This window comes from Oncorhynchus tshawytscha, linkage group LG11, assembly GCF_018296145.1.
Source record: "Oncorhynchus tshawytscha isolate Ot180627B linkage group LG11, Otsh_v2.0, whole genome shotgun sequence".
Classification (NCBI taxonomy): Eukaryota; Metazoa; Chordata; class Actinopteri; order Salmoniformes; family Salmonidae; genus Oncorhynchus; species Oncorhynchus tshawytscha.
Genome location: NC_056439.1, coordinates 22,082,092 through 22,106,982, shown reverse-complemented (window position 1 = coordinate 22,106,982; position 24,891 = coordinate 22,082,092). Strand labels below are relative to the sequence as shown.

The 24,891-nt window shown below is 43.4% G+C and overlaps 1 protein-coding gene across 1 annotated transcript; it reads left to right on the top strand.

Moving 5' to 3' along the window:
- The first annotated feature begins 1,663 nt into the window (after positions 1-1,663).
- On the top strand, positions 1,664-23,858 carry arid4a (AT rich interactive domain 4A (RBP1-like)). Its single transcript, XM_024437045.2, has 24 exons — positions 1,664-2,279; positions 3,246-3,293; positions 3,650-3,760; positions 4,988-5,053; positions 5,598-5,688; positions 5,885-5,964; positions 6,087-6,184; positions 6,539-6,671; positions 7,041-7,120; positions 7,322-7,398; positions 8,174-8,370; positions 11,253-11,325; positions 11,864-11,958; positions 12,354-12,451; positions 12,711-12,960; positions 13,248-13,501; positions 17,388-17,552; positions 18,008-18,276; positions 18,552-18,620; positions 18,940-20,256; positions 21,241-21,345; positions 21,482-21,673; positions 21,998-22,144; positions 22,401-23,858. Exons 2-24 carry the CDS (start codon positions 3,288-3,290, stop codon positions 22,502-22,504), a joined length of 4,077 nt encoding a protein of 1,358 aa, XP_024292813.1. The 5' UTR covers positions 1,664-2,279; positions 3,246-3,287; the 3' UTR covers positions 22,505-23,858.
- The last annotated feature ends 1,033 nt before the right edge of the window (positions 23,859-24,891 follow it).

Below are 24,891 nucleotides of genomic sequence, written 5' to 3'. Positions count from 1 at the left end.
TATACTAAACTAATTTGTTTTTATTGATTTTTAATAATCACAATTACAACAATACTGAATGAACACTTTAATATAATACATCAATTTAGCCTCACGTAAATCATGCAAAGACGCAATATGTAAGAAAGCTAACGTTTCAGTTCCTTGCTCAGAACATATGAAAGCTGGTGGTTCCTTTTAACATGAGTCTTCAATATTCCCAGGTAAGACGTTTTAGGTTGTAGTTACTATAGGAATTATAGGACTATTTCCCTCTATACCATTTGTATTTCATTAACCTTTGACTATTAGATGTTCTTATAGGCACTTTATTGCCAGTGTAACAAGTATTAGCTTCCGTCCCTCTCCTCGCTCCTCCCTGGGCTCGAACCAGCAACACAACAGCCACCATCGAAGCAGCGTTACCCTTGCAGAGCAAGGGGAAGAACTACTAGAAGGCTCAGAGCAAGTGAAGTTTGAAACACTACTAGTGCACGCTAGCTAGCCATTTCACTTCGGTTACACCAGCCTCATCTCGGGAGTTAATAGGCTTTAAGTCATAAACAGCGCAATGCTTGGCGCACAATGAAAAGCTGCTGGCAAAACGCACAAAAGTGCTGTTTGAATGAATGTTTAGGTGCCTGCTTCTGCCTACCACCACTCAGTCAATTTAGATACTTGTATGCTTAGTCAGATTATATGCAACGCAGGACACGCTAGATAATATCTAGTAATCTAATCAACCATGTGCAGTTAACTAGTGATTATGATTGATTGTTTTTTATAAGATAAGTTTAATGCTAGCTAGCAACTTACCTTGGCTTACTGCATTCGCGTAACAGGCAGCCTCCTTGTGGAGTGCAACGAGAGAGGCAGGTCGTTATTGCGTTGGGCTAGTTAACTGTAAGGTTGCAAGATTGATTCCCCGAGCTGACAAGGTGGAAATCTGTCGTTCTGACCCTGAACAAGGCAGTTAACCTACCGTTCCTAGGCAGTCATTGAAAATAAGAATGTGTTAACTGACTTGCCTAGTTAAATAAAAGGTATAAAATACATTTTTCCGATTGCTATAAACTTGAAATCGGCCCTAATTAATCGGTCGACCTCTAATATGTATTTAGTCCTTGAGGTATTATTTACAAGACTACTACTACTTGATCCTTCTACTGGTGGTGCCAGTTGTGTAAGAACAAAGACAATTTCAGTGCACAGTGTGATGTTTCAACTAAGACATGAGTTCAGTGACTCCAGAAGGGCAGTAGTCTCCACATTGACCTTACCATAGACCGCCACCTCTGGCTACCATTCCTCTCCATTCCATCCTTGGATACACTTGAGACTAAATACATAAGACCTGACGATAATACAGTGTCTTGAATCTGATTTAGCTCATCTCATCTGTACATTTGATGAAGAACACATGCCATGCTGTCTCGGATAAATTCATGCTATGGCCTTAGCCAAGTTAGTGAAGTGATTTGACAGCAATCACTTCACTAGCTTTTCTGGTCAGTGCTATCCGGGATCGTTGGGACGTCCATACCCTAACCTTATCCATAACGAAAGACAATACAGTATGTTTAGAAACTCTACCATAAGCCTAACCATTTAAAATGTCAACTTCAATGGGGTAGGGACTTCCCAAAAAGCCGGATAACGAGGACCGCTTTTACCTGCACATGTTTCCGGTTACGTAAACCAACTTGCCCGCTGACGTCCTACAAACATGTACACGGCGCCATTGCCCTCGACCACAAACAAATCGATCTTGTGTATTTAACTCGTATCGCATTCTATCCCCAGCACACTACTACATAGCTAGTAACTCCTTAGTTCAAATAGGAGTCACCGCCAGCACCATCCAACGAGTGTGTAGAAATGGCACGTGTTTTCACATACAGTCCATTTCCATCCTTAGGAGTGACAAGGAAGCTTCCAGCCAGTGTCGAAAATAGGCGGTCCATTGTAAAATATGTCTAACCAGCGAAAGGCTTGGGTAGAGATAGGTAAAGCCAATCATATTTCCATCGTGGGGTGTTCTGGAAGATTAAAAAGCCAAGTATATGAGGACCAATGGCAACTTTTCCCTCAAAGAGCCGATTTCATCTCTACCAACCATAAATACAGATTAGTTATGTCCTATAGCATTTGAAGCATGTGTTGACCAATCACATTTCTGCGATTTGACCACGACTGTCATGGCAGCCAATCTGATTTCGAGAAACACAGCTTCGGATCAAGCTTATTCTTCGTGTATTGCTTTGCAACTCTAGCAAGTGGTGAGCAGTCGGGTCGTTGCAGTAAGTATAAAAAAATATGAGCTAATATTCCTCTCAAATGAATTACAAACAGTTCAAGCTATTTAGATCAAGGTGACACCCGTTTTGTTAAATACGGACGACACTTAGCTCAATGTCTCTTTATTTTTGTCTTGCAAGATTAGACCGTAAGGAATTGAATGGCAGTGACCAGTCGGCTTGTTTTTGCAGTGAAGAAATGTATGCGCCTTTTGTGAAACTGTATAATAAATAAATAATTGTTGTCCTGATACTTTTTGTTTTATCGTCGCGAACTACCTGCTTCTCGTTTATCCGAAAGAGAACCACCGTTTGAAATGTTATGCCGGAACTAGCTAGCTGACAAACTCAATGACTAGCAAGGCGGTTTAAATCGCCATATCGATAAACTGTTCTTAGCTAGCTAACCTTAGTATGGTGAAGTTAGCTAGGTAGCTAAATTTAGCTCCCGAGTTGAGGGAAATATTCTGTCTTTCCTTATTTTCACAAAGACTGCCGATATGTTTTATATATTCTGTTTTACTTAAACAACCTTGTTTAAGATGACTGTGTGGCACACATTTTAGAGACAGATGTTCTTTGTAACGTTATTTCAAGCAGTTTGGAATGAACCACCAGCCTGACATGGTGCAGCACGGCGAGCTATGATGGCGACGTGACACACACAGTCAGATTGCGAGGCAAGCGGGAAGAAACACGCATTATTCTTCTTGTCTATGTGCAACGTCCTCTTTGTTAAAAAAGCTTTCGACTAATTATTTGAGGTCTACTTTAACAATCAGCATACAGTGAAAACTAGCTAGCTACACATTTTTGTACATCTGGAGGGAGGGGGCGGCTGCATCGAGCTTGAAAAGAATGCGTTAAGTAGCTAGCTAGTTTGTTAGCTAGTATATTTATTAATTTGTTCCCGTTTATAGCTATTCTGACAAGTCTTTAATAATCTGCTATTACTAAATTGTTTTACAGCAATCAAAACCAATCGAGCTGGACTCCCTCAAATAGTCTACGATGAAGGTAAGTCACTTTGCTAACCTCAGTTGAAAACAGGAGTGAAGCCGACGCCTCTTTCACTTAGCTTGCAAAGAGACAGGGTCAACTGTATATGGTTGGCAACAACATGTCAACTTGAATATGCCAGGCATATAATGTTTCACAATTCATTTAAATGTTCCCACGTTTTAATCTAGGCATCACCACCACCTCTTCCTGAACAAGATATTTAGATGAAAAATGCAACTTCATGTTTATGTGGCATATGATGGGTGTTACAAGTTCATGCTTCATGGACATTTAATTTAATAGTGGCCGAACTGTTTTGTTCCGAAGTAAGTACAATGATGCATGTTATGGCACATTTGTTTTTCTCACAGGCAGCAAACGAGCCTGCCTATCTGACCGTGGGGACGGAGGTCAGTGCCAAATACAGAGGTGCCTTCTGTGAGGCAAAAATCAAGACTGTTAAACGGATGGTGAAGGTTAAGGTAAGAGCACCACACAACAATGGCTCCACCCCAATGGCAGCCTATTACCTTTTATAGTGCACTACTTCTGACCAGGACACATAGGGTTGTGGTCAAAAGTAGTGCATTATATAGGTAGTGTGTCATTTGGGACAATGACACTAATCAAACAAGGTAGTACGTGGAATGGTCCATTATGTCAGCAAATGTTGATGTCCACATATTATAACAATATGTTGTTTATATAGACAAACTGATTGTCCAGTTTCGGGTGACAGTTTTGCTGCAAAAGAACCCCGTCTTCTCTCGTATCTAGATATTAGTGTCTGCCAGTGGCATCTTTCAAGTAGAGACTTGTTCTATGAACAGTTTTCCTCAGTTTGTTTTATAAAGCATTAGGCAGTCTGTAACAGCCTACATAGTACCAGGTACACACTCAAAAAGAGTGAATTTAGTCATGACATAATCATAACACAACAAACACAGGCAATACTGGAATGTTTGGATATTCTGCTGTTAATCAGCAGGTAGTTTGTATTCAATTACTAACCTAATCTGTTGGCTTTAACATTTGGTAATACACACGAATGTACATTAAATAGGGACTGATAATGCTTGGACATTCGATTAGCCAACTCTTGTTTTGTATGTTTTTGAGCTATGGATAGGACTAGGAATTTAAGTTTTGTATTCAAAACACATTGTGAAAATGTGGAGTTAGTGAACTGGTGAATCTGCTTCTAGTTGATGATGGTTTTTGTTTCAAGACCAGATGATCCCCCACCAATCACCAGGTAGCAACATTGTGACCTGACCTCCTCCTCCATTATTCGCCTTTGTCACTTCCATTATGATTGTCACAAGGTCAGAGTTCCCTTGACTGATTGTTTCATGGGGCATGGTAGGTAGCCCCATTGAACTTTCTCCACATTAAACGTAGGCCGTCATTTGAAATAAGAATTTGTTCTTAACTGACTTGCTTAGTTAAATAAATAACTGATGTGAACAATGAGGAAACAGTGAGTTTGCAAGTGAATGCACCATTCCCTGGTTATACTATAAGCACAAACCTACTACTGTATCGTAGTCCTCCAGCACTGCCATGTGTAGCCCCTGAATACATGAGTTAATCTAAAGTACTTTGGGGACAGGTCAGGAAGGGAAGAGTTTTGTCTGTTACACAACTGAATTATTTCACCTTGACTGAACTTCTTATCTCATTCATTCTATTTCTTTGTCTCTCCCTAGGTAATGGTCAAAGGAGACACCACCTCGCAAGTTGTTCAAGATGATCAAGTGAAAGGACCATTAAGGGTAAGTTGGAACTAACTGGCACCACCAAACTTGTCACAGGAAGATAAGGAAAATATTAGTTAGGCCCTCAGTGTCCTTTTGGTTCTCAGAATAAATAATCTGTTAATCACATAATTCTAAGATCTGATCTGTCGGATACAACAATGGTGCTGTGCTTGTGACAGTAGTATATAGAACAGGGACAGTTGGGTACATATTGGGTATTGTTGACATAAAGCTTATGTATATTACCTAATTGTAATGGTCATGTGACTAATGCTCTGGCCAAGCACACTGATCACCTGTTTTTCAACAATTGTAAGCATCAATGGTTCCCCGACGGTTCAAAATGGCCTCAGTTTTTCTTTTCTGATGTTTTCGAAGCGCTGTGGTTCCCCTTTCATTGTTTGAACATATGTGATAGGCTTTCACTCTGCTCAGGCACGTTGTTCTTTATTTAGGGGAAGTCTCTTAACTTTTGCTGTTTTGAGTTCTTGTTGAAATGGGAGTAAAAGAGCAGAATGTATGAGGTGTCTCAGTCTCATCCCTTTGTTTCCTTTTGCAGGTGGGCTCCACAGTGGAGGTGAAGAGTGCAGAGGGGATCTGCAGTGAGGCAACCATCAACAAACTCACAGACGCCAGTTGGTACACAGTGGGCAAGTACAGCAACAACACCCAAACTAATATACAATGCATGCTCTTCAGTTAATTAATGGGTGGCTGTATGTCTTTGTTGGTTGCATTTCCCCCTTTTTCTCTCAACTTGCCTAATGGTTAATAACTATTTGTCTTTATGAAGTCTCATATTTTGGTGTAACTTTTGCAAGGGGCGCTGTTTTTCATCTGTTCCAGTGTTTGACGATGGGGATGAGAAGACACTCCGCAGGACGTCACTGTGTCTGAAGGGAGAAAGACATTTTGCTGAGAGTGAGGTAAAGGGACTAGTATTCTGACCTGACTCTTTTCTTAGCCATTTGATTTGCTGGCCTCTCTGTTATGTTACACGTTAACACATTGATTAAGCCCCCTCCTTTCACCTCTCCCTCACATCTAGACATTGGACCAACTGCCCCTAACCAACCCAGAGCACTTTGGCACCCCCGTCATCGGGAAGAAGGGAAACCGCGGAGGGAGGAGGTCATCTCAGGCTCAGTAAGTTGACAATTCTTTTACTTTTGGCTATAGGGAACCACACCGTTCTTTGCTTTAGATACAGTTTTATGACTTAAGCATTAACTCTTACATTCACCAGTATGATTTTAATCTATAGCAAGCATGCTTCTTTAAATGCTCTGCCTGCATACATTCAGACATGGTCATTTATATACAACAACATAGCACGATATATAGGCCCATATAGGCCTTTGTGATTGATACAGCGTTGAGCTTCTATAGAGCTCTGTAGAAGCTTTTGACTGAGACTAAATATTTTGACGGAGACGGATTATAGCTTCTGACCTGTAACGATTCTGTTCTGATGGGGAGTCCTGTTGTTCAACTCCTCAGTGCGGACGATGACAAGGAGTCGTCTTCCAGTGAAGATGACAATGAGGACAGGAGGAGGCTAAACGATGACCTGATGGGTAAAGTGGCCAGTGTTCAGACTGGGACAGAGCGGACATCCTGGTACCTGGCCCTGGTGAGTCACAACCTGCACAGCCCCAGTTACACATGCTGTTTCTTTCTCAGCTCTCGTTCACTTTCTGTCCTGCTCTCTTTCACTTTCTCTCTTGCTCTCAATATGTATGGTATAATTAAATGGCCTTTGACCTTAGCAGCCATTGACAAGTTAGAGTTATGCAGATCAGGGAAGTTTCAATCTTTCACATTCAGCTACACTTGTCCTACCTGCTAATTGAGAAGTGTCATGGAGATGTTAGTTCTGTTCATACAACCACCTGAAAAACAACTCCTTGTGAAACTGAAAGCAAAATGGTCAAAAACCCTCCAAGACCTTTGGCACTTGTTGTATGATTGTTCCTAGCTGTTCTTTATTGTTTCTGTCTAGGTGATATCACCCAGCTGCAATGATGACTTGACAGTCAAGAAGGACCAATGTTTAGTCAGATCATTTGCAGACTCCAAATTGTAAGTGTTGTGCATCCTACTTTTACATCATACAGTTTTCAAGAATTCCCAGTTAATTTACCAACATGTCTTGGTATATGTTTGCCCTGCCATGCAATGTAAATACACATGTATAATGTAAATTGCTGTTGAAGTCTTCTCAGAATTGGTACTTAAAAAAATTAAATCTGAATGTACATTTAGATGTTTGTTGTTTTTCAGTCACACTGTGGCAAGAAAGGAGATCCATGAAGTGAACATGGACAGCATCTCTAAAGCTGAGTTCTCACCGAGGAAAGGTAAGGCTGGCTCACCTAGGGAGCTCGACACTTCCAGTAAGTTCAAAAAATGAATGGTATTATGTTCAACTGAATTGAGATGTAATTGACCTGTAGGCCTAACTCTTTCCTTAGGGGTCTTTCACCAAATTGGTTTGGAGTGGTTTTTCCAAACTCTGGCGCATTTTCCACCCTTAGTTCAGTTCGTTTGGACTGGTGTGAACACTATGCGCACTAAACAACTCACTGTGGTTTGCTCAAAAAAGGTGGTCTCAGTCCGATTCCATTCTTACCGTAGTGTGGTTCGCTGCAGGTGAGAACGCAGTCCGAACCAAACAGGAAAATAACCAAGGAGTATTATTGGTTGTTTGACTGCGTGCATTTGATAAAACGCATGTAGTACCATTACTTTATCTCTGAAACATTCTGTGAGTAGCCGCGCATTTTGTGATCGTATCCAGGCTATACCGGGGATATAGGCTATTCACATCCCAGTTAGAGTGGCTATTGTGGCTGTTCCCTCCCGAATGTTGTTGGAAGACCAAAGCGAAAGTAATATGAAGTTTGCGACAAGTTATGCTTCTTGGTAATCATAGATGGATTGAACTTGATTTTCTTCAAGAAACAAATGACTTGCATGAACTCGTGGTTTTGTTTGGACATTTAGCAATGTGAAACCGACTGGACCAGATGGGGGGGGGGGGAGACGGACGACGACAACAACAACAACAACGTAACATAATCTAAGTCTGATTTGAACTATGTGTGAAAGTACCCTTTTTCTGGCTACTCTCAGGGTTGGATGGGGCAGTGCATTTCCTCAAGACCAAGGTAGTTCCTGACAGTTGGAAGATGGACATGAGTGAGATTTTAGAATCCTCCGGCAGTGACGAGGAGGACACAGAAGGAAAGGAGAGTGACGACGATGACGATGATGAGGAGGAGGAGGAGGAGAAGGAGGAGGAGGAGGAGAAGGAAGATGCCAATGATGAGGTAAGAAGAACACTGTTTTAGTCTGGAGGGATATTTTAAGACTACATGTAAGTCACTTTCCTTTTAGATGCAGATTAGGCCAGAGCCTTTATATATTCATAAACAAAGTCTTTCTATCAGTTTTGACAAGGCAGTAGCTTATCGAGTGTTGACTGTTTACTGACCTGTGTTATACTCTACTAACAATGACCACTACAACCTGCTTGAATAGCTACACATTTATGGAGAGGGAAAGGAATTTATCCCTCTCTTTGCTGCATATTCATTTTGTCGTGATAAGCTTTATCTGAGGGCCGGCTCTCAGTAATGTAAACTCAGCTGTGTATTGTAGTGACCTCACCTGCTCTGAGAATGATGTTGGCTTGGCACCATGCATTCATTGCATTCCCTTTCTGACATCTTGTGGCTACTGAGCCACCTTGATTGAGCCAGACTCCCAATAGACCCTGGGTGTGTCCCAAATGGTACCCTATTCCCTCTTAGTGTACTACTTTTGACCAGGGCCCATAGGGAATAGGGTGCCATTTGGGACTTAGTCCCAGTGTGTGGGAAAGCCCCTTCCTCCGGAACAACAATGGTTCTTTCTGCTCCCAGAGTTTGGGACAAATGGCCATTCGTGTGGTTTCAGACACTGTTCCCATAGCAACTGGCAGCTACTTCCTATCGTTTTAGAGAGGGACTGTGGGGATTGGCTGAGAGCCAGTGGAGGCTCCTGACTCGAGTTCTTTCTACCTCTGCTGCTTGTCATAAAGGCTTTGCTTCTCATGAGTGAAATTGGTTCACTTCACTGTGTATTTGCTTGTGTCTGGGGCACTTTGTCAGTCAAGGTATAATTCACACATTACATATCACAGCCTACATAGATTACAATGGCATGTTGATTTTCCTTTCTAGTTCCTCCATTTTAGACTTCAGTGTACTGTATCTGTTTAGTAATATATGTACAGTGCATTCAGGAAAGTATTCAGACCTTGACTTTTTCCACATTTTGTATGGATTATAATTTTTTTCCCCTCATCAATCTACACACGATACCCCATAATGACAAAGCAAAAACTGTTTTTTAGAAATTAAAAAAACTAAAATCACATTTACATAAGTATTCAGACCCTTTACTCAGTACTTTGTTGAAACACCTTTGGCAGCGATTGCAGCCTCGAGTCTTCTTGGGTATGACACAGATGTGCCAAGCTTGTAGCATTTGGGCAGTTTCTCCTATTCTTCTCTGCAGATCCTCTTAAGCTCTGTCAGGTTGGATGGGGAGCGTCGCTGCACAGCTATTTTCAGGTCTCTCCAGAGATGTTCGATCGGGTTCAAGTCCGGGCTCTGGCTGGGCCACTCTAGGACATTCAGAGACTTGTCCTGAAACCACTCCTGCGTTGTCTTGGCTGTGTGATTAGGGTCGTTGTCCTGTTGGAAGGTGAACATTCGGCCCAGTCTGATAACCTGCTCCAGAGTGCTCAGGACTTCATCAAGGATCTCTTTGTACTTTGCTCCGTTCATCTTTGCCTCGATCCTGACTAGTCTCCTAGATCCTGCCGCTGAAAACCATCCCCACAGCATGCTGCCACCCCCATGCTTCACCGGTGCCAGGTTACCTCCAGATGTGACGCTTGGCATTCAGGCCAAAGAGTTCAATGTTGGTTTCATCAGACCAGAGAATCTTGTTTCTCATGGTCAGATTCCTTAGGTGCCTTTTGGCAAACTCCAAGTGGACTGTCCATGTGCCTTACACTGAGGAGTGGATTCTGTCTGGCCACTCTACCATAAAGGCCTGATTGGTGGAGTGCTGCAGAGATGGTTGCCCTTCTGGAAGGTTCTCCCATCTCCACAGACAAACTCTGGAGCTCTGTCATTGACCATCGGGTTCTTGGTCACATACCCGACCAAGGCTCTTCTCCCACAATTGCTCAGTTTGGAGGGGCGGCCAGCTATAGGAAGAGTCTTGGTGGTTCCAAACTTCTTCCAATTATGAATGATGGAGGCCACTGTTTTCGGGAACCTTCAATGCTGCAGAAATATTTTGGTACCCTTCCCTAGATCTGAGCCTTGACACAATCCTGTCTCGGTGCTCTACGGACAATTCCTTTGATCTCATGCATGGATTTTGCAAAAATCTTAGAAAAAAACTGTTTTCGCTTTGTAATTATGGGGTATTGTGTGTAGATTTCTTAGGACTTTTGAATATATATTTTCTTCATTTAAGATTAAGTCTGTAACGTAACAAAATGTGGAGAGAGTCCAGGGGTCTGAATACTTTATGAAGGGACTGTACATAGGGAGTCATATCTATGGTCCTGGATGCTGTGAATAGGTAACACACCGTACAATATGATTCATCGGAAGTTATGATGACATGTTTCTCTTGGCTTTCGGATTACCTATTTAAGTGAGTGAGTGTTAAATATATTTAACCATTAAATCTGTCCTTGAATTTAACCCACACTAAGTTGTTTTGCCCAAGTGACTTTGCTTGACAAATAACAGAATGTGCAACGACTTCAGAGGCGAAGCATGAGCTCAAAATAATCTCAGCACCTGACTGACTACTGGCCTTGGCATACATGAAATCTTCCTCTGCTCTAGTAGCATTGCTACTGCTACGGGAATGTATTAGTTATGTCAAGACTGGCTGCTTGCATGTCACCTTGTGTACTCTGCTAGACTAGTCAGTAGAGATTCTGACAATGGTTTTTGTCTTTATCATAAAAATAAAACAGTTACCTTTTTACCAGGTTAGTTTCGTTGATATTTTGACTCGTGTGTTTTTGTCGAGACCGTGTCAAATTAGCAGCACACTCAATGAAGGATAATGGCTATTATAAGTAATTGTCAGTTCATGTCTAATTTGCCTATATAACCAAGGTGTATGTTTCCTGCAGCCTGAGGATGAGGCGGACCCAGAGGAGAGGGATCACTTCCTGCAGCAGCTGTATAAGTTCATGGAGGATCGAGGTGAGCCTTCAGCCCTGTCCCATTTATCTTCCAGCCTGTCTACGTCCCAAATTGCATCCTATTCCCTATATAGTGCCCTACTTTTGACCAGGGACTATATAGGGAATAGGGTACCATTTTGGGATGCAACCCTGAATTGTGCATTACCTCACTCACTAACCCACAAGAGTTTGAAACCATTGGATTGATGTCCACCATATTTCTTACACTCTCCACACCAATCCAGTGCTTTTACATCCTTGAGAGAGTGAATAAGTGCACACGTCAGGGAGAATGGGAAATAATTGGCGAACTTTCATGACTTACTGCACACACAAATTTACTGCACGCACACACTACCTGGCCTGGCTCTGAATTCCCCATCCATCTTTCATTTGATTTCTCTGTAGGTCTTTGTAACCCAATACATTCTAATCACTCATTCAACGACAACCCATGAAATAAAAAGGATCCTCCTGTGATTTTTTTCAATGCCCTAAAATGGGCTACTTTTCCTCTGTGTAACGTCACTCTGCTCTTCTCATCCTTTCGTCCTCAGGGACGCCAATTAACAAGCCTCCTGTGCTCGGCTACAAGGATCTGAACCTCTTCAAGCTCTTCAGGCTAGTCTACCACCAGGGGGGCTGTGACAAAGTGAGTGCATCATCTCTACAGCTTGCTCTCCCTCCCTCTTCTGAGTCCTCTTCACTGCAGCGGCAGGCAGACTGTCTGGTCTCGTCGTCTAATGTGAACAACCTGTTCTCTCCAGCTTTGCATTGCCTCTCCTGCACCTCTGTAAGAAAAATTGCAGTGTGTAGCTTTTTAGTGGACTGTCAAGGTCAAGGGGTGTCTGTCTGGCTGGTGTTTTGCACGTCGGCTGCTATGAGGGCAAAGAAAACAGACCTGCAAAAACGACTTAACAATTTTGACTCGCTCGATCAAGTGATGTTGGTAGCGTTTTGTCTCAGTACCTCTCTTTCTTTTGTTGAATATATTTTTGAAATAGAGTAGCCTACATGAATGGTTATTGTGATGGTGTTTTTTTGCAGATTGAAAGTGGATCTGTGTGGAAACAAATCTACATAGACCTTGGCATTCCTGTCCTAAACTCTGCTGCCTCCTACAATGTGAAGACTGCCTATAGAAAGTAGGTGTTTGATCACTTCACTCAGACTTACAAATTCTCTTTACCAGATGGTTCTTTCTTTTGAAGCTGTTGAGTAATTTTCTGTGCTTCAAACGGTATTTTAGGCCAGATTACTGTGAAGCACTTGTGAAATATGTTGCTGTAAAAAAGTCTTTATAAATAGATTTGATTGATTTCTGTTTTTATGCACCAAGATTGTTTCTAAGTGTTGTGAGTGATGTCTACTGTGCTTGAGGGAGTGCTAATACATTGTGTGTAGGTACTTGTATGGCTTCGAGGAGTACTGTCGCTCAGCCTGCATCGTCTTCAGGACCATCCACCACAGCGAGGATCCGCCAGCTCCCCAGTCCCAGACAGAAGAGAAGGCCGCCCAAATCCCTGAGGTGAAGGAGTGCCAGGGCCCAACACCATCCGTCAAAACTGAGTCTGCTGCGGCCATGGAGGACAAGCCTGCCCAGGAGGAGGTAGAGTCGGGGAGCGAGAGCGACAAAGATGTCTCTTCTCCCAGGGTTAGTAAGAGTTGTTTTTTTTGTTTGTTGTAATTTGTACATGACACTGAAGACAATTCAATTTTGGACTCTGTTAGATTGAAATCCTGTTCAGTTTCATGGTCAGTCAGTGTGACCAGGGTAGGTTCTCTTTTATTGAGATAGCGTTCTACTGTTTCTTTCCTCGGATCTTCTTTCAATGCGTTTTGAGAAGGAGCCCCGGAGGGAGGATGCGAAGAATAGAGGAAATACAGCCTAGGGTTCCTCCTCTACAGACACTAATCACTTTACTTTCTTCTTTATCTCAGGGGAGGAGACGGTGCACTGTGACCCCGATCAAAGCTGAGGTGAAGGAGCCCTCAAAGCTGGAGAAGATCAAAGAGAAGGAGGAGCAGAGTGGTGTGGGGGAGACCAGCGGAGAGGAGACTGGAGGTCCGAGAGATGGCAGCAGGTCAGATGGAGGGGACACCCCGGGGAACAGACGCAGCCGACGCCTGGAGGAGTCTGAGGATGAGGAGGAGTTGGAGGATGAGGAAGACAGCGAGAGGAGAGTCGGAGAAAGGTACAGTTGAATGTTAATGAACTATCAGTGTAAAATAAATGGTGATAGAATTCATGGAATGTTTAAGATTATGTAATTAAATGTCACCTCAGGGCATCAAGTCTATTAGATGCCAAATGTTCATCTTCTCATGTTCCTCTATTTTGTACTTGTCAGGATGTGGCCATTGAACCGACCTAGAATGTCATGAATTGTGTAACACACAAACAGGAGGAATGTGATTACAATCAGTGTGGTTTCACATACTTGCTGAAGTCTTGTGATGTCATGTTTCAGGATTGGTTTCCTATTGGATGGCAGTGCTGCAGTTTTTTTGTTGTTGCTGTAACGTGCAGAGCTAGTGGTCATATTTACTAGGAAGCAAACTGACTGAAATGTGGAGGGATTATCTGAACTTGTCCAATAAGAAACTCACATCTTTGTTGTAAAACGGTTTGCTACTGTGTGAACTAATGAATATGACCAATTTCTATCGTGAAATTGGAGTAGTGCTTGTAGTACTGACTGAAGAGCTTCTTCACTGAGTTTGAGGGCCTTGTTCGGATGGCTCTACAGTGAGCCCAAGGGTATTGTTTTAGGACTCTTGTTAGATCACGGAAAGGGGGTCTGTAGAAAACCCTTAAAGTGGCAATGTGTAACTTTCTGGGGGACCTGACCAATTTCACATAGATCTATAACTCACATTTCTATCATTCTACTTGAAAGCAAGTCTAAGAAGCGGTAGACCTGTTTTGTGTGTGCTATTTCTATGCTTCATGTTCATCAATCTTTTTTTTTATAATGCCCTTCTTACATCAGCTGATATCTCAAAGTGCTGTACAGAAACCCAGCCTAAAACCCCAAACTGCAAGCAATGCAGATGTAGAAGCATGGTGGCTAGGAAAAACTCCCTAGAAAGGCCAGAACCTAGGAGGAAACCTAGAGAGGATCCAGGCTCTGAGGGGTGGCCAGTCCTCTTCTGACTGCCGGGTGGAGATTATATCAGAACATGGCCAAGATGTTCAAATGTTTATAGATGACCAGCAGGGTCAAATAATAAATCACAGTGGTTGTAGAGGGTGCAACTGGTCAGCACCAAATAAATGTCAGTTGGCTTTTCATAGCCAATCATTCAGAGTTAGAGACAGCAGGTACGGTAGAGAGAGAGTCCAAAACAGCAGGTCTGGGACAAGATAGCACGTCCGGTGAACAGATCAGGGTTCCTTAACCCCAGGCAGAACAGTTGAAACTGGAGCAGCAGCATGACCAGGTGGACTGGGGACCGCAAGGAATCATCAGGCCAGGTAGTCCTGAGGCATAGTCCTAGGGCTCAGGGAGAGAGAGAGTGAGCATACTTAAATTGACACAGGACACTGGATAAGACAGGAGAAATACTCCAGATATAACAGACTGACCCTAGCCCCCCGAAACACAAACTGTTGCAACATAAATACTGGAGGCTGAGACAGGAGGGGTCGGGAGACACTGTGGCCCTGTCCGACAATACCCCCAGACAGGGCCAAACAGGCACGATATAACCCCACCCACTTTGCCAAATACACAGCCCCCACACCACTAGAGGGATATCTTCAACCATCAACCTACTATCCTGAGACAAGGCAGAGTATAGCCCATGAAGATCTCCCCCAGGCACGAACCCAAGGGGGGCGCCAACTTAAGTCTTCAGTATTGTACACCAGCATCACAGCTAAAAAAATATTTTTTCTGTTATGCAAAATATATTTCACAGCAGTTTTAGATGGTACAATGATTCGCTACACCAGTGGTTTCCAAAACTTTTTATAGTCCAAATGTTGTTTTTTGCCATCATTGTAAGCCTGCCACACACAATACATGATTTAAACATAAGAATGAGCGAATTTGTCACAAACCGGCTCGTGGGAAGTGACATAGAGCTCTTATAGGACCAGGGCACAAATAATAATAATCAATAATTTTGCTCTTTATTTAACCATCTTACATATTAAACCTTATTTGTTCATCAAATTGTGAATAACTCACCACAGGTTAATGAGAAATGTGCATCCTTTCAAGCACACCAAACTCTGCAATGTTTGGTGGTATTGGAGAGGGTCTTTTAAAGAATTTCCCACACAGTCTGCCTGTATTTAGTTTTCATGCTCGCGAGGGCCGAGAATCCACTCTCACATAGGTACGTGTTTTCAAGGGTATCAGTGTCTTCACAGTGCGATTTGCCAAGGCAGGATACTCTGAGCGCAGCCCAATCCAGAAATCTGGCAGTAGCTTCAGATTAAATACAATTTTCACAGAGCCGCTTGTTGCAATTTTGATGAGGCTCTCTTGTTCAGATATCAGTAAGTGGGCTGGAGGCAGGGCCTGAAAGAGATAACGAATCCAGTTTGTGTCATCCGTTTCGGGAAAGTACCTGTGTAATTGTGCACCCAAATCACTCAGGTGCATCGCTATATCACATTTGACATTGTCTGTAAGCTTGAGTTAATTTGCACACACAAAATCATACAATGATGGAAAGACCTGTGTGTTGTCCTTGTTAATGCAGACAGAGAAGAGCTCCAACTTCTTAAAGCATAGCCTCAATTTTGTCCCGCACATTGACTATAGTTGGAGAGTCCCTGTAATCCTAGATTCAGATCATTCAGGGTGAGGGGAATAAACATCACTCTGATACGCCAGTCGTGTGAGAAACTCGTCATCATGCAAGCGGTCAGACAAGTGAATATTATGGTCAGTAAAGAACTTTAAGCTCGTTTCTCAATGTAAAAATAAAAAAACATGTCAATACTTTGCCCCTTGATAACCAGCACACTTCTTCTGTATGTTGTAAAAGCGTTACATGGTCGCTGCCCATATCATTGCATAGTGCAGAAAATACACGAGAGTTCAGTGGCCTTGCTTTAACAAAGTTAACCATTTTCACTGTAGCGTCCAAAACGTCTTTCAAGCTGTCAGGCATTCCCTTGGCAGCAAGAGCCTCTCGGTGGATGCTGCAGTGTACCCAAGTGGCATCGGGAGCAACTGCTGGCACGTGCGTTACCACTCCCCTGTCATGGCTTTTGCGCCATATGTACAGATACCAACAAGAGCAGCAGCTACATACGGAACGTTAGTGGAATTTCCATGAGAGAGTAAAAGTTAATGTGATTGGATGTTCATTATTTCACTAGGCTACCTTTTATTTAATATTGTGTTGTTTAGCTTAACACTAGATGGTTTAATTTTATTTTGGCATTGAAACGAGGCTACACAGGTGAGGGGGGGAGAGAAAAAACCTTACCCAAATGTATAGCCCCATTGGAAAATATAAATTGACTGTTTGAAAAGGTGAAGGGGAAAAAAATATTTTTATTTTAATTAAAATGTGAATCACATATTTATTTTGCGTACCCCCGATGACATTGCGTGTACATACCCCAGTTTGGGAATACCTGCTCTACACTATACTAGCTTATTTTGTCACAAACTGAAATTAGGTGAACTAAGAGTTTTAGCAACCAGGAAATGGCGGTGCAATTTCTGCATATGCCAAGCTACTTAGTTGCACTATCAGGGTAAAGCAATGTGTTCTACTCCTTTCCATCAGAACCCTGGGCTTTTGCATCTTTGTGGACAGAGGTCAGCTCAGCTGCTCCATTTATGTTGAACAAACTTTGAAGTAGGTGTGCATTCATTAGTGCACGTTGTAGAAAACTAGCAGAATGTTATGCAGCTGAAAACATTTGCAACAAAGTTTCAAAAGTTCAGTTTAATCCCTCCCAGTTTGGTTCCTAGTTAATACACCACAGTATTGGCAGTGTTTTAATAACCTGCTTTTGGATGTTAGATAGCTTTATTTTTGTGACTGTGCACCGTAAGATTTGAAGGCTCTCAGGGACAGCCTTTAACCGTGTGTGTGTGGGGGGGACAGGGGTGAGGACGAAGACTCTGAAGACTCCGTAACAGGGACTAAGGTGAAGGTAAAGTACGGTCGAGGGAAGACCCAAAAGATCTACGAGGCCAACATCAAGAAGGCAGAGAACGATGATGGAGGAGATGTCCTCTACCTAGTTCACTACTACGGCTGGAACGTCAGGTAACCCACGGACGCATACCTCCATTTTCACCCACCTGAAAGCGTTGATAGGGATTTTATGATTCGCTGTCTTGATCACAGCAGTATTTTCAGTATTACTTTTCCACCTTTATCTGTTTTTGAAGTGACTGACTTTAAATGTAATATTTTGCTAGTATGTTTATTGTATGTGGTTAGAGCGTTGGACTAGTAACCGGAAGGTTGCAAGTTCAAACCTCCGAGCTGACAAGGTACAAATCTGTCGTTCTGCCCCTGAACAGGCAGTTAACCCACTGTTCCTAGGCTGTCATTGAAAATAAGAATTTGTTCTTAACTGACTTGCCTAGTAAAATAAATAAAAATATGTATAAACTGAGAGATGAGTGTGTCTAGTTCTAGGGTTAATGGCTTAATTTCCCCTCTAGGTATGATGAGTGGGTCTAGCTATAGGGTTAATGGCTTAATTTCCCCTCTAGGTATGATGAGTGGGTCAAAGCAGACCGGATAATCTGGCCTGTCGACAAGGGCGGAACAAAAAAGAAACAGAAAAAGAAAGTGAAGAATAAAGAGGAAGGCGAGAAGGAGGATGACAAGCAGGGGAAGCTGTGTGGCTTGAAGCGAGGTCGCCCTCTTCTTAGAACCACCTCCGCCAGCGCCAACCGCAGCGTCTCCAAGACCCCCAGCAGTGAGGGGCGCTCCAGCAGCAAGAGCAAATCTGATGTATCAGCCCTGCCCAACGGAGAGGGTAAGAGACCCGACACCTGTACTTAGGTACCAGCATGTAACATGACACCATGCATGGGTGCATCTTGAACCTTGGCTTCCTTTTCTCCTCCTCACTTTAATCTGCACCGATCATCAGTATTATGGAGAGGGTAAGACCGTGGGGCTCGTTCAGCAGGCTGCTATCTTATACAATGTTCAGACCGAAATGTATTATTATATAGAACTGATATCGTTGTCTGTCATGTAGAATAGTGAATCTATTGATTTGATTTGTCTGTCGGTCTGTGTAAACAGGTACCCCTCGCCGACGCACAAGAACAACCTCTGGGATGTATGACTCGGACAGGGATTCTACCTCCAATGGTAGGTCAACATGCCTCTAGATGCAGTATAGTCACTAGTTTAATTAGGATAACTATGATAGTCCACATCTAAGAATGATTAGAGGGCGTTTCTGGCCATGTGAGGCTGGTTTTACCAGACACCGATTAAACTTAGTCCTGGACTATGAAGCCCTTTTCAGTGGAGATTGATTTTGAGTCCAGGACTACAATTAATCTGTCTGGGAAAACTGCAGAACACCCTTGGTGTTTGGGAAGTAATTGTTATTTTAAGGGTTGAAGCCTGGACTTTTGATGGATGCAAGCTAACCCTTGATGACCCCCCTCTCTACTTCTGGTAGAAGAATCGGGGAACTCGTCAGAGGACAGTGAGTCAGAGGATTCTCCTGAGAAGAAGCCTGCGTGGGCGGAGAGGACGGACCCCGCCACGGCCCGTAAGCAGGAGGAGGAGGAGGACCGGAGGGTGGAGAGAGGAAGAGCAGAGGCAGCAGCCGCCGCTGCAGCCCAGGTCACAGCCCAGGACCAGCCCCCCAGCAGCCCTCAGGAGAAGGAGCAGCAGGAGGACACGCTCCCTGAGAGGAGGGAGCAGGAGAAGGCTGAGGAGCAGCCCCAGGTGCCCCCCATGACTCCTGAACCCGACAGAACTAAGGAGGAGGACCCCCCTACCCCGAAATCCCCCAGGTCTAAAGCAGCACGTAGAAGTAACGTTCGCGAGCCAGAGAGGAACCCCAACAACGACACTGGTTCTGAAACGCCCACCAAAACCACCATCACCACTCCCAACAACACTGAGACCGAGTCGTCTCCCTGCCCGCGCACCCTGAACAGGCAGGATGAGCCCATGGTGGTCCTTCATTGTCTCCCAGCTGAGCACATTCCCAGCATCCCCGACCTTCCCACCATGGACTCTGACACAGACTCAGCCACGGAGGAGGAGATCTGCAGGGAGGAGCGAGGTGTGGCCAAGCGTAAAGCCACTGAGCAGAGGACGCCGGACAAGAAGGTGCGTCTGGACAGGATGGAAGAGACGACCAAGATGGCGTCGCCAGCCAGACGGCCCGCTGACTCGCCAGAGTGGAGGCTGGAGGCGGGGGGACAGAGAGGCGAGGAGCGCCTGACGCCAGCAAAGGGTAAAACAGAGATGCCTGCCCTCACTCCGGAGGTGCAGTGTCAAGGTCTAGGAGAGGGAGGTGAAGCAGGAGGTCGACCCAGGTCGGAGCAGCTAGCCTCGGGGGTTGAGGAGGAGGTGATGCCCCAGATCGGCCCTGAGGCCCTGGTCTGTCACGAGGTGGATCTGGACGACCTGGATGAGAAGGACAAGACCTTAGCAGAAGACCTCCTAATGATGATGAGTCAAGGGAAGGTCCATGCTCCCCCTCCGTCCAATGCCTCCTCCCACCAGACCCACAACAACCCTCCTCTGTCCTCGGGGGGCGCTGCTCCTCCACGGGTCTTCTCCCCCACCTCTGCCCCCAGCCCTGATGAGTCTCACAGCACCAAGAGTGAGAGCGACGTCCCCATCGAGGTGGACAGTGTAGCCGGGGAGTCTCAGGAGGGGCTTGGTGATAACGAGTCGGCCAACTCAAACTGTTTTGAAGCGAGCACCAGCTCCAGCAACTCCAGCATGTCACTACAGGAGAGGGACACCAAGGACAGAGGTGGGTCACACAAAGAATGGCATATAATAGGCTATCTTAGGGATGTGACAAAGGGCACATTTTTCTTAACATTGAAATTGCCTTAATTTTTTTATCTTTTTCATAATTGCAGAATATTGTCCTTTTGCGTAGGGTCACAATGAAGTTCTATCTACCTCAGTCATAGGCTGAATCTCAAACTCAACACTTGACTCCTAAGCCCTTTTATCGAGTGGCCACTTACAGTTGTTTGATAGCGACCACTCGAGTCTGCAATGAGCATTGAGACGATGCGCACTCAACGTCCAAACTGCCGCTTACCAATATCCCAAAAAATCAATTTGCGAGCGTTGTCCTTCGACCTGTCTTGTGCATGACTCACTTGCTGTGAAACTGGGGCAGACAGACGCATATACTGATACAGTGAGAAAGTCGTAAAAAATAATAATAATTACATCTATTCCTGCACGAAATGTGCAATTTATATCGGTCGCCAGTGATTTCATCAGCTGATTTAGGTTATAACATGTCTTCTGCTTGCTAGCTTCACTGACACGGGGATGGAATTTTAGCTAGATAACTATGGCTGTTGGGCACTGCACTGACAAACGGCGTGTAGTTATGATAGCTTTCTGATTAAGTTGTAGACATGCTCCCAGCAGTCAGTCCATACTTCAGCATGCTTCCAAAGCACAGCTAGGCCGCAGTAGCCTTGGTACTGTACTGACTTGGGGCAGAGCAGGCTGTTTCGCTGCTGTCACAACTCGCTTGCATTTCTCTGCCATTTTTCCAACATGGAGACGATGACTTGCGGCGTCCTTTATATCTGTGGCAAATAATTTGATGTATGCATATCTCCTAACGTTACAGCATTGTTGTGTTTAGGTATTTGTAAAATAAAAAAAACCATTTAAGATAGACCTGTTAATGGTCATTTTGTGAGAAATGCACAGTGATTTGGTCCTCTGAAATAAAAATTCTCAATATTCTCCCTTTCACGATCAGGTCAGAAAAGGTTGATGGACTGCCATATGAGTTCTTCTGCAAAGAAGCAGAAGCGAAACCAGAAACGGCCAAGCACAACATCCAAAATTGATAAGAACGGAGCAGGTAAGTTTCATTGTTCAATTCCATTAATGGCAGGTTGTCAACTCACCCCCCAAAAACGTGTCAATGTTTGAATCCTTCTTGGCAGTAATGTGATTTGTGGATTCAAATAAAGTATTTAAAATGTGTGTGACCATAGGGCACAGCAGTGACAGTGAGGACCTGGCTGTCATGGACACCTCTAGTAAGCTGACTCCAGTGAAACACTCCATGTCTAAAGGAACCCAGAAGCTGGTCTCTCCCAACAGTAAGGAGCTAGAGAAATATAAGCACAAAGACAAGCAGTCCTCCTTCCCCTCTCCTCGCACGTACAAGTGGACCTTCCAGCTCAGTAAGTTGAACTAACCACTTATCCCTAATCAGCTTATCACACTGATCTCAGGTGTTGAGGATGAGGACTAACAACAGGGGCCGGTTTCCCAGACAGACTAAGCCTAGTGGTGGACTAAAAAAAACAATTATGGCTAGGCTTAATCTGTGTCTGGGAAACTGGCCCTAGGAGTTTGGATTTTAGCCTTAATTTTGTGAATATTCTTAAATGTAATATTGTATTCAGTGTTCTAAATGAAATGGTTTTGAAAGCTGAATGGTCAAAGTGTGTGTTTTTATTTGTTCTGACCTTTTACAATAAGAACTTTTGTGCGTCTCTGAGCAGATGAACTGGACAGCATGACAAGTGCTGAGAGGATATCCTTCTTACAAGACAAACTACAGGATATAAGGAAGTATTACATGTCACTCAAGTCTGAAGTGGCCTCCATAGACAGGAGGCGGAAGAGGTTAAAGAAGAAGGAAAGAGAAGGTAGGATGGCTTTTCCTCCGTCATGTTCCAGAGCAAACTGCTTGAATAGCTTTGTATTGTAATGCTTTACTTGGAATATTTCCTTAGTCTGTTTTTGGCACACATACAGCTGTCGAACGTAGTCTCCCTCTCCTACTATTGTCTATAGCTTTCATTGTAATGTTTTGCTTTGTGTCCATGGTCTCTTTGCTTACAATACTTTGTAGAGAATGAAAGACGGATACAGCTGTCTAACCTGGTCTCTCCTCCCTCCCAGTGTCCCACACCACAGCGTCAACGTCGTCCGGCTCGTCAGACACTGGGATGAGCCCCTCCTCTGCCTCTCCCACTCAGAACACTGTGGCTGTCGAGTGTAGGTGATGACACGCCTCCTCCCCCATGGCGACCACCTTGCCCATCTCTGCCTGCCAGCCCAGCATCCCGCTGCCTCCCTGGAGACACAGGGTACATCTGAAATGGCACCCTATTCCCTATATAGGGAATATCTTTTGGCCAGAAGCCCATGTCAAATGACCAGAGACCCTGGTCAAAAGTAGTCTACTATATATGGCATAGGGGTGGCATTTGGGACGCACTCACGTACTGACACATAGGAGGAAGCGGCCTAAAGCACTCGACTGCCCCCCTCAGTCTCCTTTCACCCCTTTATCCTTTCTACCGTATCCCGTCCACCACTCACGTCCTGCCTCGTAGTCATTTTAGTCCACCTATCGCAGTCGTCAGGAAATGGATTCCATGTGAGTTGAATGTAAAGGAAACTACAAATCCAAGATACTCCTAGCCTAACCCCGTCAGACTCTCCATCCTTGAACAGACCATGGCACTTTTCTCCTCCCGCTCTGTCAGAACCACAGAAACATATAACCTCCTCTGGTTCCCCAAACGGGACCAATCTGGATGCAGTAATGAATCAATGATGTCCCAGACAGAACCAGACAAATGCAATGTATGTAACCTACAATGTAAAGGGTTCCTACCTATGTTAATAATGGTCACTTAACCAGCTGGACATGGTTTGCAAGAAGGTAAATTATGTTCGCTTGCACCATCAGAACTGCCAAAGTACTAGTGTTACAGCAGAGTGCCCTATTTTGGAAAAATGTGAAATTCAATTGTGAAAGGGAATGTAGTTTACTGAAAACTGCAGCTGTTGTCTTCCACTATTGGAGTGTCAGCACAGATTAATTATGCAAACTATTTTTTAGTTCTTTTTAAGAAAAGGAATTTAAAAAAGAAAAGGTTTACAGTGGAACAAGAGAATGATTTCAGTGGACTAATTTCCTTTGCGAGTGTATTTTGCCATTTTATATGTAATTGCAGAGTTTTTATTTTAGTATGGAAAATTTCAAAACTATATATCACAGCAGTGAAGTTATTTAATGAAAGATTTCTCGAACTGAAATTGTGTAAAATAGTCATGGTTTGCTTTGTTAAATATATTTATTCTGTTCGTGGAGACTTTTGTATTTTTTACAATATAGAGACATGAACCTTCCACAGTTTGGACAATGGGAAAGTATATCGAAATAATGTAATGTTCTCATCTAAAAGCAGTCTTTGTTTCAATTGGGGAGCTACTATGCAGTAGATATACTGTGTACAAAACATTAGGAACACCTTCCTAATGTTGAGTTGCACCCCCCTTTGCCCGGGAAACTGTTGAGTGTGAAAAACCCAGCAGCATTGCAGTTCTTGACACACACTACCATACCCCGTTCAAAGGCACTTAACTCTTTTTGTCTTGCCCATTCACCCTCAATGGCACACATACACAATCCATGTCTCTATTTTAAGGCTTAAAAATCCTTATTTAAAAACCTCTCAATTGAAGTGATATCAATAAGGGATCATAGCGTTCATCTGGTCAGTCTATCATGGAAAGAGCAGGTGTTCCTAATGTTTTGTACACTGAGTTTGTTTTCCCCCATTTCCAATAGAGCCCACTACTTTCCCTAGATGTTTTTTTGGGAACACCATCATTTGATGGCCTTCACTTTTTCACTTTGTTTCTTGGTACTTGTATTTTATTTAAAACATCTTATTTTCAACATGAGTTCTGACCAATTAAAAGTTGCATAAGAAGCATGTATGTTAAGCCCAGGGGTTTCCTATGATTTGTTTCTTTTGTACATATTGTCCAAAACCATGTATTTGAAAAATACATTTTACAAACTGTAAAGGATGATTTATTATTTTTAACCTCATCTTTGTACCAGTATATTAAAACCTTTATTTTTCTGTCAAGTTGGTAGAAACGTTAGCACACAGTGTATATATTGAACCCCGTAGAATAGAATGGAAGCATTCAGAACATTTTAAAATGTTTGTTTGACTTGATTTCATTGTGAAAAAATGTACTTCTTTAAAATCGAAGTTGATCTAGGGATTCCTAGATGAAGGTATTAAGATTCCCTGAGCAAAGCCATTGTATCTTTGTAAAATAAGCAGAGCTCTCCATTTCTAATAAAAGTTAAAGATTTCCCTTGTGCAATACTGGTCATTGAGGAGAGACAAATGTCTCCAGGGATTGTCCTGCAGCCACCTCTGCTAAATTCTTACTGTTATTTTTTTACATTTTCTGGAGAAATATCTGTACGTAAACACAGCTGAGCAGTACTCATCTTGTTTTACCTGAGATGCATTTACAGTCAGCCTGTTGACCAATCACATCTAATCCTATTGGTCAAAATATCAATTAGTGAAAATCATCAGAGCAGAGTGCCTGGAAGTAGCCCTCAACTGTGGTA

Bases quoted from the DNA above. Each gene is read 5' to 3' on its own strand.
- arid4a (XM_024437045.2), top strand. The intron at 3,761-4,987 runs GTAAGAGCACCA...GTCTCTCCCTAG, and splicing joins AACGGATGGTGAAGGTTAAG to GTAATGGTCAAAGGAGACAC. The intron at 6,672-7,040 runs GTGAGTCACAAC...GTTTCTGTCTAG, and splicing joins CATCCTGGTACCTGGCCCTG to GTGATATCACCCAGCTGCAA.